Here is a 19,986-nt window from a genome sequence, read left to right as displayed (position 1 = left end):
AAACTCATTCTGTAGATGAGGTTGAGTTTAAACACTTAATCTTTCTGCCTGTACCTGGAAAGTGCTGGATTAAGATGTATACCACTAAGTTTAGATGGAACACCTGTTTTCATTGTAGTTATATCAACAGTAAATTTCTCATTCACATTGTTTTAATATAAAGCTCTACTTGACTCCCTATGTAGATTTCAGCAGCCAGAGACCTGAAGTCCTATCTCCAGCATTCCAGACATATCAGTGTTTTTGTTGTGTGTAAGTGTGGATTTAGTAAGTCTGAGGTTTGTAACAGGATCAGATTCACATTTATCTCTCCCCATATTTCCTAATTTTGAGATAATTATCACAGAAATTATTCAGAAAAACTGTCTAGATTCTTCTATTTTATTTTTTACCTTAATATCATCACATACACATACAGTACTATAAAGTAATTCCAAATGAAACTAAATATAAGAATAATATAAAGAAAATAAAATTCTTAAAGGAAATGAAAGGTATGGATCATTTTATCTTTCTACAGACCAACTGTTTATTCACCTTTCTGAAATTATCAAATATTAAATGCAAGATAAATCTGACACCAGGGCCTCAGGCAGTTGTTTCTTATCTGATGTTTGGAGTAAAAACAATGTCCAGGATATCTTTTAACTTATAAATTAGAATAACACCCAACTACATATATAAACAAAATCCAAATATCAGACTTTTTCCATATGTGGTACAGGTACTTGAAAATTCATATATGATAGAATACTGAAAAATGAACAGCCCTGGAAGATTATAGAAGGCAAGATTTATGTTTTCTATTATTTTGAAAAAAAAATCAGACCCAGAGAAAAATAAAGCAGACAGATTGTTTTGTACTGGAAACATATTCTACCTCCTCCTGGAAATAAACATTTGTCAGGGACTAAATTACTGAGGTTTATGACATTCAGGTATTAATACAGGGCTGTCAAATGTTTTGTGTATCATATGTGTCTTAATTATTGTCTGATGGAGGCTGTAATATACCTTTAAGTTTTCTTCCCTAAATAGACAGTATATTCACTGAGCACAGCTGTGTCAGTAAATTAAAATGAGGATGAGGAGGCCTTTCATCATGATAAAATTGTTTTGTATCTGTCTGCATATTCACATTTTTCCATCTATGTATTCACATCTTTATCATCATCATTCCATTCACTTACTCCCAAATCTACACCTATGTATGCTCTCAAACCTGTGTCTACATGTGTCTCGGAACTGACATATATCTAGATATATCCATGCCTGACACTCGATTCTACACCTGTCTATGCACTCAGACATAAAAAGATATGTTTATCATATACTTTTAACTCATACCCGTAACTGCAGCATCTATCCATGCCTCATACCTATATCTGCATTCTGTGCACTCATACTTGTGTTTATATCTATCTCTGTACCACACCTGCATCTATAATGTCTTTGAACTCACACCTGTACTGCATCTGTCCCCATGCTCACGCATGTCCCCACATCTACTCCTGTGATCACACTTGTATTTACACTGCTGAAAACAGTTGCTCTGTAATCCACATTGCTAACTCAAAGTACCATTCATTCAATTATTTATCAAAAACTCTCTGCGACACACGTAATTCATGGTACTTCTAATTCTGGAGGAACCATGAGTGGGAAGAAAAGACAGAGTTTGGGGCTTCAAAGAAACTCACTTGGACTTGACACTTAAAATTTTTATTAATGCATTTGTATTTCATATTTGAATATTTAAATATATTTGCTTCCAAAGTAAGTTAGTTTAGAAGTACATGTTGTAGTAGTGTTTGGTAAGTTATTTTTCTTTTCTTTGTTGATTGGATTTTATTTTAACTGATAGAAGTAAATTAAATAAAATCATGGATTTAAATACAAAATTCTTAAATTTTTATTAGTAATGAGAAAGATTATTAGGCAAAATAATTTTAATAATGATTGATTATTTCTCATTGTTAGATATAAAAAACATCATTTGGACACTTAAGTATTGACTGATCCTTCCTGCAACTGTTATAAAATCAAATCAAATCATTATTGTAACTATAATTAGATTAAATTGAATGTAAATATGAGGTAACCAGCTATGAGAAGAATGCAGTATGGATTTTATGTACTGTGACTATTAAGATGTTACTGACCTAATCCGTGAAATTTATAGGAGATTATTGATGCTGTGTTTGAAAAATAGTCAGTAACATCCTGCAGGTAATTTTATGAAATATATTTAAAAGATATAACTTCAAAGAAACACTATCACATGAGCTCTGATGGGAATATATTCTTAAAATGAAATTGAAAAATGTATGGAGTCATTAAAATATAAAAAAATTTCTGGGCTCTTCCAATAAGATGTGTGGAATTATTCATGTTAATTTAGTTTAAAGATTTCTGTTATGGCAGTACAAATACTAATTCTTCCTTTTCAGAATGTTGTATTCAAATAAGGAAGTATATTTTAAACTTTAAATAATGCTAATTTATTTCAGAATATGGAAATTTTTATTCAATAGGAATAAATGTCATGCCATTGATTTATATATTTAGCATATATCTTAAAAACATTATGTAACCTGATGCATTATCGTCAACAGTTTCTTATTTCTTACTGTTTCAGTTATATATGCCCCCAAATATTGTGAAATATTTCCAATTTTCCAAAATCTGGATACTACTAAAAGTTGAATATACAATTTTATGCTGCACATATTGTGAACACAGACAGGGTACCTGAGTATCCTCCAAAGTTTTACATATTATCCCATAATCATGGAATACATATGTTGGCATCTGTGAGCTACATAAACATTTCCACATTCCCTATTAGAAAAAAAATGAGGTAATTTTTCATTACCCTCTGAGTTTAGAAATTGAGATCATTCCTTGTATTATTTGCTATCTTAGTTTTGAAGCGTATTTTAGATTATTATGCTTATAATGAATTAAATGTACAGTTCAGAAAATGAAAAGAATTGATAATAAACTCTAGATTATTTCTTCTGATCTGAGACATACAAAATAATATGTAGGAATTTATAGTATTAAGAACCATTGTGGAGGAATTATCTCCCCTGTAATGCTCCAATCCCTCTGGCCTACAGTGTACAAAAATAACCCCATCCATGGTTTCAGTTTTCAGTATTGACATCTGTGTAGTAACCATCAATTTACTCATAGCAGTTTATTAGTTATGGCCCAAGTAAATAAAGGATCCTCATTTTAGTGTTTTACTTCTAAAATAATAAAACATTTCATTAATTGATAACACTGAAATTAGCATGCTATGAAGTGACCTGATAATCGCATTATCAGAGTGCTTCTGGAGTTTTGTAGTTCTGTCTGTAAAGATAGATGTAAAGCTAAGCAAGCTCTCACTTTCTTTTCTTGTTCCTTTCCTCCCCCTTACAACTCTCTCTGTCTCTGTCTCTCCGTCTCTCTCTCTCTCTCTCTCTCTCTCTCTCTCTCTCTCTCTCTCTCTCTCTCTGTCTATCTGTTTCTGTCTTTCTTTCTGGACTGCCACTCTTTAGTCTCTGCTCTCCTTGGACTTGTTCTGTTACCCAGACTGGCCTGGAATTCACAGCAACCCTCTTATCTCAACCCCCTGAGAGTCACGTTTAGAGGCAAAAGCCATGACACCTGGGTTAATACATTTTCTCAATGGACAGCTTGCAAGAATAAATGTCAAATTTGTGATTATCTAAACTTGAATTGTTTTAGCTACATGTCTATAAAAAATGTTATCTCCAAGCTCTTCAAATATGTCTTTGGTTTCATCTATGATTCAACATGGACTCCTCACATATATTTATGAATTTCTTCCATCAGTGAGTGTCTCTGCTCCCTAAGTCTCTAGTCCAGAACTTCGGCATTTCTGTGCTGTGAGTTTTCCCAGTATCCCACCTTTCTTGGGGTCCTCAGCATAATGATATGCCAGTGTACTCACCCCACTGGAGAACAAGTTCCACATGCTTGCTTGTTCAATGGTAGTCTACATCTACATTCTCAGACACATGCTCTGCTTTCCAAACACCATGCCACACTGCTATGAACATAATCTGGAGAACTGTTGATGACAGACAAAAGGCTACCTTCCTCCTTGCTCCTGGTACCTAGAAAATGGTTACCTGGCCCAAAGTCCTTCTCCAACCAGCTCACATATTCCTCTTACCTATCAAAGTAATATATATTTTCAAATGTTTCTGAAAACAGTTTCTATTAAGGAGGAGTGTTGACGATATCAACAAAGGTGAACGATATATAACTTATCTGTACACACAATATTCCCACATATATCTCATTGAAAGAAAGTATTCTTGAAAGCTAAATTTGGTAGTATATGCCCATAATTCTTGCAGTTGGGTGGTAGATAAACAAGGACAGAGAGTTAAAAGGTAGCTTGTGTCACACAGCCTTAAAAGTAAACTGTATTTTGTAAGTTCCATGGCCTTCAGCTTTGTTAAAATCAAAGTTCTGTGATAATTTCCTTTCTTTTTTTTTCTGCAGGTGACAATATGTGTCACATAAACAATGGGGGCTGTGGTACACTCTGCCTGGCTATTCCAGCAGGCCGTGTATGTGCTTGTGCTGATAATCAACTTTTGGATGAAAATGGTACAACTTGCACATGTAAGCTCCTTTTCTTCTGACACTCATTGTGTATATGGCTTTTTGTGAAGATCAGGATTAGGTAACATCAACAGAACTGAAATCACAACTGGAATAAGAGATCTGTGTAACTTCTTAGGTATAATCGTAGTCTGTATTAGGTAACTCAATCTCTAGCATGCATACATTAATGATAATGGCAATGTGCTATATAACATCCTGTCCTGCTGTGCAGGTAAATAGACAATTTCAATGTCTATGCCACGGGAGAAAATACTTCTTGTCACACAAAACTCCATGGTAGCAGTTTCAGCTGACAAAAACATTGTCTTTGGTGCACAGGTTAGCCCTGACATGATTTCAAATGAATTGGCAGCACAGATATCTGTATTTGGAGGTAAAGAACAAGGAATAATGCCCCAAAGGGGCTTCTAAGGAATCTATAGGCCATAAAAGCAGTGAATTAACTGGATTGATTGACTTGTACTGAAGACACCTTTATTAGTTTCGTCATATTCTTCAATTTACAGTGCTTATTATTCCAGAGTGAATCTTGTAAGTTTCATGCCTCAAGTTCTGTCCCCTAAGCACAGTAGCAGCCACAACCATATGCATGTATTGAGAGCTAAATAGAAATTTCTGGAAAGACTTGAATTTCAAATTGTGGCTCAAGGCTTTCCTGAGAAAGAAATACAATAGGATTTATGGATTTATGTATGCATGTATATATATATATATGTGTGTGTGTGTGTGTGTGTGTGTGTGTGTGTGTGTGTGCAGAAAGATGACAGGATTATAATAAAGAGTTCACTGATAACCTCCGAAGTTGATAAGCCTTAGGATCTGCAGTCTGCAAACTGAAAATCCAGAATGGGTGAAGTGTCTGTCTAGTGAGTCTACAGATTGATGAGGGAGGAACTCTGGATCTACAGGAGGCAGACCCAGGATCGTTCCATTTTGAGGCTGGATTCTCTATTACATTGTATCTCTATTTTTCAGCCCTGGCTCACACTTCTATATCTATTACTTTAGGTTTATTTTTGCTTACCATGAACATAAACATCTTCTCATTTAATTAAATGCTCACTGTAAACATGACCCTTAAGAACTGAATTTTAAGTCATCTCATGCTTGATGACTGGAGACATTTATGATATATTGTTAAAGATATTTGTGTCTTTTTGACTGTTTTCAATTCCTTCTGTACTTTCCCATATGGCCCACATTCAATTTGTGTTACATCTTGAGGCATTTGGCATAAAACTACCAGTCCCAAAATGAGGAATTCAAGTCAGTACATTGAATGCCAGTATTATAAATTCCAATTATTTGAAATGAGGACTTTAGCTTCTTGCTATTATTCTCTTTATCATTCTCATTTTCATGCCTTTCTATTACAGTATAATATTTCTAACCAACAACATTATTTTGAATTATCAACATTGAAGGGGGCACTGGGATACAGCTCAGTAGCAAAGTGGTAACCAGTGTATGAAGTCCTTGGCTTGATTTCTAGCATTGCAATATATACTTCCCCTACAAATGTAGCTAGTTCGTTAATTAAATTTAATATGTTTTATAGTATTTTAGTAGTAGAGCAGAGTTCTGCTGGTTGTGTATCTTAGTATTCAAGACTAGTAGTCCATTATTTATTTACTAATAATTAACAATTACTAATACTGGGAAATATATTAAAGTAACATCTTCAAAGATAAAATATAGATATGAATATATATGTTCTCTCCTTACATATTCTACACACATATGTATTCTATATAGAATTGATTACTAATGTGTTACAAATGTCCCACCTTTGCCTTTTCATGGGAGAAACAATTCCTTAGTATATTAAGTCTTGGCTAAGCAAAATTTCCCTTCAAAAATATTGACTTCAAAAAATACCATTAAATTCTTTCTAGAATTACACATGCCTCCCTTTCAAGATTGTGTGGAGGACAAATCCCGTTGTATTCTTGAGTCCTTAGATGAAGGCTTCTCTTTCTTTGTTCTGGGTAATATGTTTGGCTCTTATTGTGTTGCTAGTTATGAGCACACTACCAACAGACAGGTAACAGGCATAGCTTTGAACAGCTGGAATTCTCTCACATGGTTTGCTAATCTTAATTTTATCAGTATTTTGGGGAGACAAAGTGTGCCTAATTGGTACATTTGACAGTGTAATTTTTTACAAGAATTAATTAAGCATTTTTTCTATTATATTGTTGAGATTTCTGCTGGCCTAAATTAATAATTCTGAGATATCAAAAAGATAGACTATAACACACACACACACAAACACAAACACAAACACACACCATTTAAAGTACCATCAAGGATGCTTTTCCCTGTGATCCATTAATAGACTTTCTCTCAAAGATGGTAAGTAGCACTGAATACACCTGTGTTTTGATTTTGCTCGATATAGATTTAAGGTCCACCTTCTTACCCCAGTATGGACAGACTTTTTCAGTTTCTCATTAAATCTTTGAGTATGTCCTTGATGAATCTTTAAAACTCAACTTCTGTGTATCAAACACAACTAACGTTCTCTTAGGACACTATCTATGGAATGATCAGGAGCTTAGAATGTCAGAGATATTGGTGATCTTGTGAGCCTTTAGGAAATCATGGGGAGGTGTATTTATCAGATGCTAACATCAAAATGGCACTTAAGCTTGAAACTTTCTAATGAGCTCCTAAATTTGCATTAGGGAAGCATAATTATGCAATTATGATTATATTTCCTGTTTTATTCATTCCTATGCTCAATTTAGACTCTATGGATAACTTTTGAGTTATATCTATATTACTATGAATATGGAAAAGATTGATAGTTTAAAATATAATATTATTGTAGAATATAGTAAATATGAAGGAATAGAGAGGAGAAAAATATAGATTCATATGGCAAAAGATTGATGAGCAAAATGAAGATATGAACTGGGATAAGAAAAAGACAAAAGCTAAGAACTATCTATGAACACAAGAAGCAAATCCTTGTCAGGATCTTCATTTCCACTTTAGTAAATTATACCTATACATATAAATTGTTTAATGTATGTTTCATCTTCTTCTAGGCCTATTTTCTTTGATGTAAGCCTATACACAAGAAGAAACACATTTCCTTATTATTACTTGTGTTAGGTATACATGAAGCAAGCTTACTCATGCCTTGTGTATCACCCAGTAAATGACAAATGTCACTCTTCCCCATCCTACAAACACATCAGTTTACCTTTATTTACTCACACACTTCCCTAGTTATTCTACTTCATAGGTAGATGTTACACACTTCATCGCTTGCCCTTTTCACTTATATCACCAAGACGAACTGTATTTAAATATCATAGTAAAATAAGAAAGAGGCTTCTGTTGGATGATAAACTATATTAGAAATGGCTCTGTCACTGTTTCTAAAACTATAAATAGTTCTGAATACTATTTATTTCTCCAATAGTGACTGGAGGACTGTCTTTGTTGTGACTCTGGACTTTGATCCGACACTCTCTTATACGGTTTTCTCTTGCCACAACTGCCAAACTAACCAATCACATAATCACATAACATGCTCAGTAGATTTTTGAAAGCTAGAGATACAACTATCTTAAAATGAATTCTAGCTGAGAATGTACTCCAGCAGCACTTAGAATTTCCCAGACTACAAGCTTAACTACGAGGATCAACACAATAGAAAGATACACAAGATTATTTCTAATACCCCCAAACATTGTCTCCTAGCTCTATAAAAATAAAAGTTTATTTTGGCTTGTAAGGAAAATATATTATACACAATGTTCATTTCAAACCTGATGCTAGGAGAACCATTTTCAAGTATTGCCAGTATAATCATGTGATCATACACAGGAGAACTAGAAGTGACATTTTTCTGGAGTATTGATCTCTTTCTAGTACCTGTAATTCATAGATGAGGCAACACAAATGCAGTAAAGGGAAAAGAGAGGATTTTGCCTGTTCTGTTCACACTGAAACCTGTCAAATCAGTAAATATGCCCTTATTTCAGAATTATTTATTGTACTTGCCTACTAAAATTCTACTCTTTATAAACACTGCATGCAAACTGCCTGAGCTTCTTTGAAGCACAGCACAGTCACTCATTTTTTAAAGAATACAATGAGTCTTCATATATATTATTTCAACTCTTACCTACCTAATAATATTAATAATAATATTCCTACTTATTTGGGAATGATAAACAAATAATTCCTAAATTATCATTCCTAAATAATACTTGTGAGGGATAATAACTGATATTGAAGTCTATGTTAGTCAGAAAGTGCCAATAGAGAAAGATGCTACATGAAACCATAGCTTTTAGAGAGTACAGCGCAAGGTAGAAATCAGCATCATTCCATTAACCATTCCTTGGTGCTGATTGCTTTGGGATTCTGATTAGTTCAGGCTAGCTTACAGATGTGATGGGTCAACTGAGTTATGCAAGCAATTTGAGTTTGACAAACACAATGGGGGATATTGCAACAAATGCATCTTGAACCTCCTGGTTTCAGTCATTCTCACTGAATTGACACCAAATGGATGAAAAGCAGCTGGGAGATAGTTAAACTAGACTTAACACCAAGGATATTTTTTCCTCAATGAACTTGCAATTTAAAGCAGTGGCACACAAAAAGCATACTCCCAACAGAAAACATTGGCATGTTACACAATTGGTTAGAAATGAATTCTAATGTTGTTTGGAAGAATGAAAGAAGATCCCATACTTTATTCTTGAGACTCTTTGTCCATTGTGGTCAAATCCTCTAATTACTAGAATTGGTGTCTGTGGTGGCATAACAAATTGGTACTTGCTACCTCTGAGAACCACAGAAAAATAGGTTGAACAGTTACAGGTTGCATTTGTTTTTCTCATGAAAATTATAAGGAAAAGCATGAAATTAAAAATTGAAAATTAGATTATAAATGAGCCCCTAAAACAAATTAGTCTTTAAAATGGTGAATTTTGTTGTAGAAGTTACCTGGTTGTTTCAGTTGGAGTGAAGAAGGCAATTCTTTAACTGTTCTGCAGATGTTTGAAAGAATAGGACAATTTCTCCACTGTGTGTCACTTCCAGAAAAGCAACTTACAGTTCACAAAATAACGGTAATCCAGAGGCTAGCAATGCACCGTCATGTGCTTATGGTCCTCTGTAATCCTTGCTACCTTCTGGAATACCAGATATAGTCCTGTGTGACAAATAGTGCTCCTCTGTGGGGAGCCATTTGAATGTTCCACTGTGACAAGCCTCATGCCTAGTATATATGCACATAATATGTAGTAAAAATTTTAAGGCAATAGAAAAGTTTAGAAGCCCCATTCAAGTGATTATTTATGTCCTCTTGTGAGAACCTCACAGAAGGTTATATACAACTTAGGCTGGCTGCTCAGAAGACCATTCTATCTAACAAAAGGTCATCTCTCTATGATATAAAGAAAAAACCATAGCTGAATATTCCACTTTCTCTTCTCATGTAACTCTGTGATAGGACAATATCCAATCAGCTACAGTTTCCAGTTTTCCTTTTGGTCCACATCCCTGGGTTAAGGATGTGTGGTACATTTTTTTGTTGTTGTTTTTTTGTTTAGCTGAGATCAAAATACAAGATAAAGAGTTTGAGGAAGAGTTCTTCAACAAAGAATGCTTGCTGCTCTTCCAGAGCTTATGACTGTCTGCAACTCTAGCTCTAGGGTATCTGATACCTTCTTCTGGACTTTTTGGCAGATGCTAGTATACACACACACACACACACACACACACACACACACACACACACACAGAGAGAGAGAGAGAGAGAGAGAGAGAGAGAGAGAGAGAGAGAGAGAGAGACATTAAAATGAATAAAAAATATATGGAAAGATACAAAACTAAATTAAAATAAAATAATATAGCTTAGAGAGCTGCTTATTTTATTTCACGGGGTTCTGGATATTATTTCTGGCAATCATCTTTCTAGTTTTAAGAAAACAACTCCAGAATAAATCCTTGATGTTCTTCTGTTCTGGGGAGTCAGACATGGGCTTTCTGATTTTTTTCTCTAACATCAATTTTCACAAGAAGCATGAAAAATGACATTTTACACCAGGCAAGTCATAATTCATGCTGTGCCATTTCTGAACGTGATTAAAATAAATGATTATTTATTATTTTGTCAGTTTCTTATTGCTCAGACCATGTTGTCCTGATGACAGAATTATACATTTTGTGAATGTTCTCCAATTCATGGTTTAAAACATAGCTCTTCAGCAAAGTATAGAATTCTAGCACTTGCTAACGTCCAGGAATCAATTCATTGCTGTGCTCAGACAAACCAAGTACTCTCCATATCCACATTAATCACTGGATCAAAATGATATACATGGAGCTTTAAGTAAATGTTCATTTTTCTCTCTTGGTACACATCTATATTGTTTGCTGAAATTTGACTATGCATACTCATGCTCATGAACAGTAAGAGAAGAGAATCAGCTGCTGATCCAGTTAAAGTGAAGCTGCCTTTCTGAAGGATTTCTACAGCCCCTGGAGACAGTCTCTTAGTGTAGTAACAGCAATCTCATTAAATTCCAAAAAGTCAGGCAACAAATTATTTTATGCATTAACTCTAAGCCTGGATTCTTTTAAGCATTGTTCTTTTGTACATATGACACTGTTCTTACATTTATGAATCTTAAGTGGAAATTCACGTTTAAAAATCCTTCATAGAGATTTTAGCCAGCCATAGAAAGAATGCTACATGAGCCTATTGAATGAGATATTTTTCGTCTTTTATGTTATGCTCAGTATATTTGCTTCGTCTCATTGTTCTCTCAAAAGTGGCTACATCTAGAGACAATAAACTTGGACACTGTTGTAAATGATCCTGTCCCCTGATTCCACATTGCTTAGTTAGTTCTGGCAAACAAATCACATACTCCAAGCTTCTATCTTGTCCATATTATCACATGGATCTGAGTTTCCTTGATAATGAGCATTGGTTGTAGAATAGTAACTTTTCTTCCATTGACATGGATCCTGTATAAATGTGGTAGTTCACATTGAACATTGTGGTTCCTTTATGATATAATTACTGGTCACATCTGAAAATTTTGGATTAGTCATAAAATGGACTAATGAAACCATAGGCCATGGAGACATTGCAAATCAAAGCTCAGTAGCTAAGAGGTTAGGGGAAAGGCTCAGTGTAAAGCACTTGGTACCAATTGTAAGGATCAGAGTTCAGATCTCACATAAAGGTCAGACAGGTGTGCTCCCCAGTGTATATCCCAATACTTAGGAGGCACAGACATGATAGTCCTGGACCAACCTGGCATGTCAAAAATGAAAATAAAAAAATAGAAATTCAATATCTAAAAACACCCATTATCATTATGCAAAGAGTAGCAAAGATTCTGGGATTTCATTTTGGTTACCATATAACATTATTGCCTGAAAGAGATTCCTGGATTCTAATAGAAGATACATGAGTCATGCATCAAACACAAAGGACACAGCAGATAGCATAGCCTCCCTGCTTATGGTTTTTTTTTTTTTTTTTTTTTTTTTTTTTTTACTTCACCTCAAGTCAAGCTGGGGCCATGTGTAGGGGAATTTAAGTAGAATCTGCAAATACAGTGATTCTGGGTGCTAAATGATGAGCTCTTGAAAGGTCATATCCTAAAAGATGTTGGCTGAAATTCTTCCTAACATTTCATTTTAAGAATACTGTTGATTAAAAAACAATAGTGAATAAACTAACTAACTCACTAACTCACTAACTCACTAACTCACTAACTCACTAACTCACTAACTCACTAAATAAATAAATAAATAAATAAATAAATAAATAAATGCTCTATAGCCAAACATACACCATTTCTATCTTTACTACACAAACATCCTCAGATAACAAAACCAGAACAAAAGCAAATATATGATATACAGGGATACCATTGAGAAATAGTCCAGGGCTTAGAAAAATGCAGAACAAATTTCAAAAGTCAAAACCATGAGTATTTGTGTGTGTGTGTGTGTGTGTGTGTGTGTGTGTGTGTATAAATAACACACGCATATTGTATGTATATCATTCTCTATCTCTCTGTCTCTCCCTCTATAGTGATATACATATTTAATATTAGTAATACTTTAAAAGATCAGTATCTGAAATAGGAAATATAAAGGGATAAAATTCTATCAGGTGGTTAGATTGATGCATTGTGTTTTTGTTTTGTTTTTTTTCTATTTGGATTTCATACCCCCACCTGCTCGCCCCACACAGCACCTTACTTTGAAAAGACCATAGAGAAATGGCATCAGGGAGAAATTGCTTCTTTGTTGTTTTGTCCCTGAGACAGACTAGGAAATACATGCTCTCATCTGTCCATGTGCCCACAGTTAGCATAACTGAGAGAGACAGAGAGCACAGGGATACTTTTGTTCAGGTTGAATATTTCATTCACTAGAGCAATTCTGTTTGGCTTGAAATGGACCCATTGTGGTAGCTTTTGTTTCTATTGCTACAGACCTCCAAGGTTTGTGCCTTACTGTGCCACTCCAAAGTGGTTTCCTGCAGGCATGGTTCAAAAGTCATGTCCCCCTCTCAATTCTTTGCTGCAAGGGAGAAACAAGAGAGACCAAGGCATGGCCCTGTTCAGGGCTGTGGAAGTTCCACCTATGTTCTCTTGATATCACTTGTGAGTGAGGTGTGTATAAGTTTCCTATCAGTTCAGCAGCCCACAGGACTTATGAGAAATTAAGTTTAAAGCCAATAGAACAGAAATTAAAGATTTCCCCAGCTAGAAGCCAGCTTGAGTTAATTAAGCCCAATTTCAGACCGCAAGACACTAACCATATACTGCAGCTCTTCCTTGCCTTCGATCCCTTCCTGTTGTGTTTCTATCTCATGTATACAAAGAAAACAGAAGAATAGGAATGCTTTCAGTTTAGTAACAACGGAAATTCAAATGTTCAGAGCCCACATATGCAACAGACACTTCTGGTTAGTATAATGCAGTTTAGCAAAGGAAGTAGAGCTGCCCACCTTGTCTTGTTTCTGTGTCTTTTTACTGTGATTAACTCTTTGTTGACTTGTTTAGCCTAAAGTGATTTAATGTAGTGAAGGCTCCCATACAGACAACCAGATGAGCAATGAAGAAGCTACATGCACAACAGAAAGCAAAACTGTGTCGTTTTCTTTAGTGATTTTAAGATTTTTTAACAGAATAATTACTGTCAGCAAAACTAAATGTTTCATTCCCCAAATGGCCATCAGTACAATACTATTTAAGTATTTTTTGTAGAGAAATAAGAATTTTGTCATTAGAACAGCTATCTTATTTAAATTATTTTGTGTTATTAGAGCATAATAACCTTTATTTAACGTCAGGAAAATGACTTTATAAATTTTCTATGGTTGTGGTTTATCTTCAGATGTATTTTTTAAATTTGTAGGTTCCATTTTTATTGTACACACTTAATGTATGCAATATGCTACTCTGATATACTTGTGGACTGATTTCTGTCAGCAAACAAATGAACAAACCAGACATTTCTCTTTGTGACCTTTTTATGACTACCTATGATAAGACCACCTGCAACTGATTGTCAATTCCCAGCATGAGATACTACAACATTATTATGTTCTTAATGTTGTATCTGAGACATGTAGATAATTCATCTTACATTTATTCAAGTGTGCCCCTTTCACCGATCCCTCCCTCATTCTCTCTCCCTCAGAACCATGCACTGAGATCAGAAAATGTGTGTTTCTGTGCATAAGTGTATAATGACTATTATTCACCTTTTAATAAGATTGAAACCTTACTACTTAGATGAATATGAAATAAACTAGAGGAAGAAAGACAAGCACTGTACAATTTTTTTTTTTTTTTTTTTTTTTGGTTTTTCGAGACAGAGTTTCTCTGTGTAGCTTTGTGTCTTTCCTTTGTGCCTTTCCTGGAACTCTCTTGGTAGTCCAGGCTGGCCTCGAACTCACAGAGATCCGCCTGGCTCTGCCTCCCAAGTGCTGGGATTAAAGGCGTGCTCCACCACCGCTCGGCACAACCTCATTTCTGTGGGGTTCTAAGGCAACTGAAACCCCCAGCCACTGATAGCTCAATTAACTTATGCAGCTAATACTGTGCATACATACATCTTGTATTTTTATTTTTATCTCTAGTTAATCCTGAAGAAACAGTGCTTCATATATGTAAACCTGAAGAATTTCGCTGCAAAAACAAACACTGTATCCAAGCTCGGTGGAAATGTGATGGGGACGATGACTGCCTAGACGGGAGTGATGAGGACTCTGTCACTTGCTGTATGTTCTCCCTCAAATAATCTGAAACTATATTTTCCTGAGTGAATGTGTGGATTACTGAAAGCAGCCTATGACATATCTGAAAATAGCTTTCATGTAAATTGACTTAACTTTCTTCCCCAGTGGCCCATGGCTTAGAATTAAGCTATGGATTACATCCTTTGTAAGATGTCAAGGTCTGCTCTTCTCCTCTGTGCCCATCCTTTCCTATCTGTTAGAACACTGACAAACCAGTCTGATGTTGTTCTGATGGACAAGTTGGGATCTTCGCTTGTGAAGACATGGGAGCTTAGCTCCCTTTGAGATGGACTTTTGGGCATAGAAGGTCACTTTCCAGTCCATTCCTCTATGGCAACAGAGCCTTGATGGAAATTCAAGGAGATTGGCATGGATTTGGAATGCATTCTAGCTTCACTGGCTCAAACCATGGCTGAAAATACATATGAGTAACTCAAACAGGAACAAAAGGTTCTATATCCCTACCTATGGCTTCCACTCAACTTTTGTTGTTTGCTGGAAGAGGAACTGTTCATGTTTCTGGTGAAAGTAGTGACATTTCTCACATGTATGGATAAAATAAACTTTTGAAAAGCATGTGAAGCCGGTCAGGTGGTGGTGCACACCTTTAATCCCAGCACTGGAGAGGCAGAGGCAGGCGGATCTCTGTGAGTTCGAGGCCAGCCTGGTCTACAGAGCGTGTTCCAGGATAAGTTCTAAAAGTTACACAGAGAAACCCTGTCTTGAAAAACCAGGAACAAAAATACACCATTTCATTGGGACTGGAGAGATGGCTCAGAGGTTAAGAACATTGACTGCTCTTCCAGAGGTCCTAAATTCAATTCCCAGTGACCACATGGTGGCTCACAACCATCTATAATGAGATCTGGTGCCCTCTCCTGGTATGAAGGCATACATGCAGGCAGAACACTGTATACATAATAGTAAATAAATCTTTTTTTTTTTTTTTAAAAAAAAGGAAAGCATGTGAAGTAATATTCTGAGATTATATTTGATGAGCTAAATGGATTTAAAGAAGTAAAACAGGTTATGTTTAGAAAGAGAAGCTTGTGTTGAACCTTTAATTATCAAATTTGACTTCAGTACATTGTTTTTGAGAAAATTTTTTCTCTATAGCCACATTTTTTTTTTTTTTTTGGTTTTTTGAGACAGGGTTTCTGTGTAGCTTTGCGCCTTTCCTGGAGCTCACTTGGTAGCCCAGGCTGGCCTCAAACTCACAGAGATCCGCCTGGCTCTGCCTCCCGAGTGCTGGGATTAAAGGCGTGCGCCACCACCGCCCGGCCATATAGCCACATTTTTGCAGGCTAAAGTGACTGAAATAATTCAGAGTTAACACTTTTTTATCATTTATTTGAAATTAAAACATAAGAATTTGAAATAGTTTTTAAAGAATACACAAGATTGGTCTACTCAATCATATGATGTAATCATTATGATTAGGATAAAAAGGCCTCAAGAATATGTATCTAAAAGTTTTCTAACTGCTGCTTCATATATTTATATATACTTCATCTGTATATTTAAGTCATGTTAGCAGTTCCATATGTATATAAACTATAATTAATTCATGGACACATTGCTGATTTCTTTGGAATTCCAATCATGGGCTTTCAGTTCATTTTCATTTGTACAAATATCTGCATGGACTCTAAATGTTCAACACTAAATTGATACACTTGTCAACAATTTTGGAGTGATAAGAGCATTTCCGCTGAGGAGGAATCCTATGTTTCTTAATATTGTGCACACATAGCATGTGAAGTAGTATCTTATTTAACTGCCCCACTCCTCTTGAATCACAGGGTCACATGTAGCAATAATTGATGCTACATTTGGCTCCTGTTAGTCATGGGAACCATGTACCTGCTCAGAACACAAATACCTCATCTGTATATTTCAGTCATGTTAGCAGTTTCATGCTTTTATCTGCATCCCTATTCTTTTTGTTAATTAAATGAAACTCAGCTCTTTTATAGGCATAGTAGCATTGTATTTGTAACATTAATAGTAGTTATGAAATTTTCAGTCAGTATTCTGGAGTAATAGTATTTTCTGTTCCATCACAGAATCTATAGGCTTTGCTTGACTTCCTACATTTCACTTACTATCCATATTTAAGTCTATAAATAAGGGTGTTTCTCTGAAGTCTCCTAACTAAATTTAAACATGCCCTCTTCTCCTTAACCTGATTGAATTAAACTTCCATCTTAAATTAACTCAACAAGCATTCCTCTGTAACCCCCCATTGTTCTTCCATTAAGTAAGCCCACTTTCCACATTGCTCCCTGAATAGTTCTTATAGGATCAAGTCCTTCTTATTGAAAAAGTTGCAGGACCTGTTAGCTGACATGTGAGGTGCCTCAAGTTATACACTGACTGTATAACTTGTAGTCCATCATCTGTCTACTTACCTTTGTTCTTATTGAGTTGAATACTAGGTTGCCCTTCAGAAAGATGTTTCTTGCTTTTCTTGTCTGTATGTGTACTGAACTGAGAGCAGTCTATGAAATTTAATATAGTTTCCCACTACCTTCTTTTGGAATTATTTGTAACCACCAATAAACTTCAGTACAGCCTGTTAGAGTTGAGCATCCGTCTTCTATAAGTCCTATATTACAGTAGTTCTTAATCTATACTGCAACCATATGTCTCTTCATCTGATTCATCTAATAAAAAATTAATATCCTCCTTGGAAGATATGATTGGCTATAGTATGTCTGGAGCCTCAACTCCAAAAATAGATCTTGGGCCTGAAAGAATGTATGACTGTATAAAACAGGAAGTGTACAGGAAGTGTCTCTGGCCACCTGCTTGTAGGGAACCCTTTTTGAGCATTGTAGTCATTCTGAATAAAATTTTATTTCTGCTGTTTTGGGGTCAATAATACAATGCAAACACAATCTATTGTAAAGGATTTTTCTAGATTTTAATCCCATAACCTCCTACCTAGAATTTCTTTTACTTTTTTACTGCCTATATTTCAGTAGCTCACCACTAATTAAAAAAATTGTGGTTGACTTTGCATTTCCTTCATTAATGGAAATGGACCAGAGTCTTGAACTCACTCAATGGACTATGTAGGACTAACACTTACAATCCTCCTGATTCTTCCTAGCTAGTGTCCTTGAGAAGCTTCACTACAAAGTGCAATAAAGAATCTTGCTCCTTTAAAATGTTGACCTCTTATTTGTGTATAACTTTTATTTTTCATGGGCATCTATACTTATTAAAGTCCCTGAAATGCATAGAACATTTTGATCATGCACAAATCCTAAAGAATATCTTTTCTCTTTTAAAAAAAAATGTGTTTTTAATTAAATTCATTCAATTTCTTTTAATCATACTCTTTGCCTCTCTCTCCTCTTCCCAGATCCTCCTCATCTCCTTGACCACCCAACTACATGTGTAGGCTTTCTATTTTTTAAAATAAATTTTACTTTGTTCAAGTGAAAACCTTCCATAAAGTATGGAAATCACTCTATTATCACAAATACTTAAAGAACGTGTGTTTTGTGGGTACATATTGTAAGTACATCCATTTGATATGAAGCAAATTGAGAAAATATTAACTTTCTCTTTATAAATAAAACTAATACAAAATGTATTTTTATCTTAGAAAATATACAGCTCTTGTATTCAATAAAAGAATAAAATATCATTGAAACTGAGACAAATATGGAAGAGCACACATTAGCAACCCGAAAAATACATTTAGAAGGTTAAGATAAAGAGCCTCCCCATTATGATTAGATATTGGAGGGTTATGGCTCAGTGGTATACCACTTTCTTTATGGTAGTTTCTCTCATTTTCAATATTGTTTTTAGTTGCATGTTTATTCATTTACATTGGGAAGGCATATGATAATACTTTGTTATTAAAATTATATAGAATCTCATTTTTAGTATCAATTTTATGTAACAAGTGATCCATTTTTATTTCTGTCATTTCTTTTCAGATCCCCAAACTGGGTGGCCAAATTAAAACACACTTAAGATTATTTAGTATTTTAAAAATATGTGACTGAATGTGATATATATATTATATATGTGTATATATATATATATATATATGAAAACAGTATCTTAATAAGTGTGAGTAATTATTTTGAGATTTAATTTCCCTGTTTAACATTCAACCTTGAGATTGATTTCAAATACATAAGATTCTGGAGTTGAGTGACCAGGTTCTGGTTAAGTGATGAGAAAACAAACTCAGAGATAGAGTTGGTTTGAGTAGAAGATGGAGAATGGATATATCCCCTTTTGTTTCTTATTTAATATATTTATCTCTTCTATAAAGATTATATTTTAACAAAGTCTAAAATATTAATATTTCCTACAAAATTTGAGACAATTAGTGACAGATGCTGAGGTATTTATTAGAACATAACATTACAGTTACTGAAATAGTTTTGTAACCATAATTAAAATACACATGACTTGAACTGAACTTGCTTCCCTCCCTCTTACAGTCAATCATAGCTGCCCTGATGATCAGTTTAAATGCCAGAATAATCGTTGTATCCCCAAGAGATGGATTTGTGATGGAGCAAATGATTGTGGGAGCAATGAAGACGAGTCCAACCAAACCTGCGCAGGTAAAGGTCTGCACAGACACATGATAAATCACTTCCACATCCGCGTCTGTAACACACAGGTCAGGCTGATAAACTAGCTGAACTCTGTTAGCATTGCCAGTCTGATTACTGCCACGGTCAGGGAATTCAGTGCTTAGTGCCACAAAGGCCAGATTACAAATGGTGTTTTACTAATCCTTGAACATGACTCTGCTTTCCAAATTAATCTGGCACTCCATCTCTCCATGTGGGCTGCCCTGTTGATCAGAATCTCCTTCAAGACTTGTCTATGCTAAACCTTCCTAGGCAACGGAAGCTTTTTATTAGCATCCTGGGATCCTGGCCACCTCACAAGGAAAACTATTTATTTTATCCTGAGAAAATACTTAAAATTTTTATTTCTTCTACTACAGAATACCTTTGTGAATAGTTTTCTGTTCATGGAACATTATTTAT

The 19,986-nt window shown here is 35.0% G+C and overlaps 1 protein-coding gene across 3 annotated transcripts in view; it reads left to right on the top strand.

Moving 5' to 3' along the window:
* Positions 1-4,525: 4,525 nt before the first annotated feature.
* LOC131909085 (low-density lipoprotein receptor-related protein 1B-like) overlaps positions 4,526-19,986 on the top strand; it is a 45,565-nt gene continuing 30,104 nt past the window's right edge. For 2 of the 3 annotated variants that reach the window (XM_059260383.1, XM_059260385.1), the window contains exons 1-3: positions 4,526-4,647; positions 14,795-14,935; positions 19,426-19,551. In XM_059260383.1, the coding sequence (XP_059116366.1) occupies positions 4,533-4,647; positions 14,795-14,935; positions 19,426-19,551 (382 nt within the window). In that variant the 5' untranslated portion in view covers positions 4,526-4,532. The remainder of the gene's footprint in view (positions 4,648-14,794; positions 14,936-19,425; positions 19,552-19,986) is intronic. The other variant, XM_059260384.1, reaches the window with a different exon arrangement.

The sequence above is a fragment of the Peromyscus eremicus genome, chromosome 4 (genome assembly GCF_949786415.1).
Source record: "Peromyscus eremicus chromosome 4, PerEre_H2_v1, whole genome shotgun sequence".
NCBI lineage: Eukaryota > Metazoa > Chordata > Mammalia > Rodentia > Cricetidae > Peromyscus > Peromyscus eremicus.
Note: the sequence above shows the minus strand (reverse complement) of the source record. Positions and strands in the feature narration are given on the sequence as shown.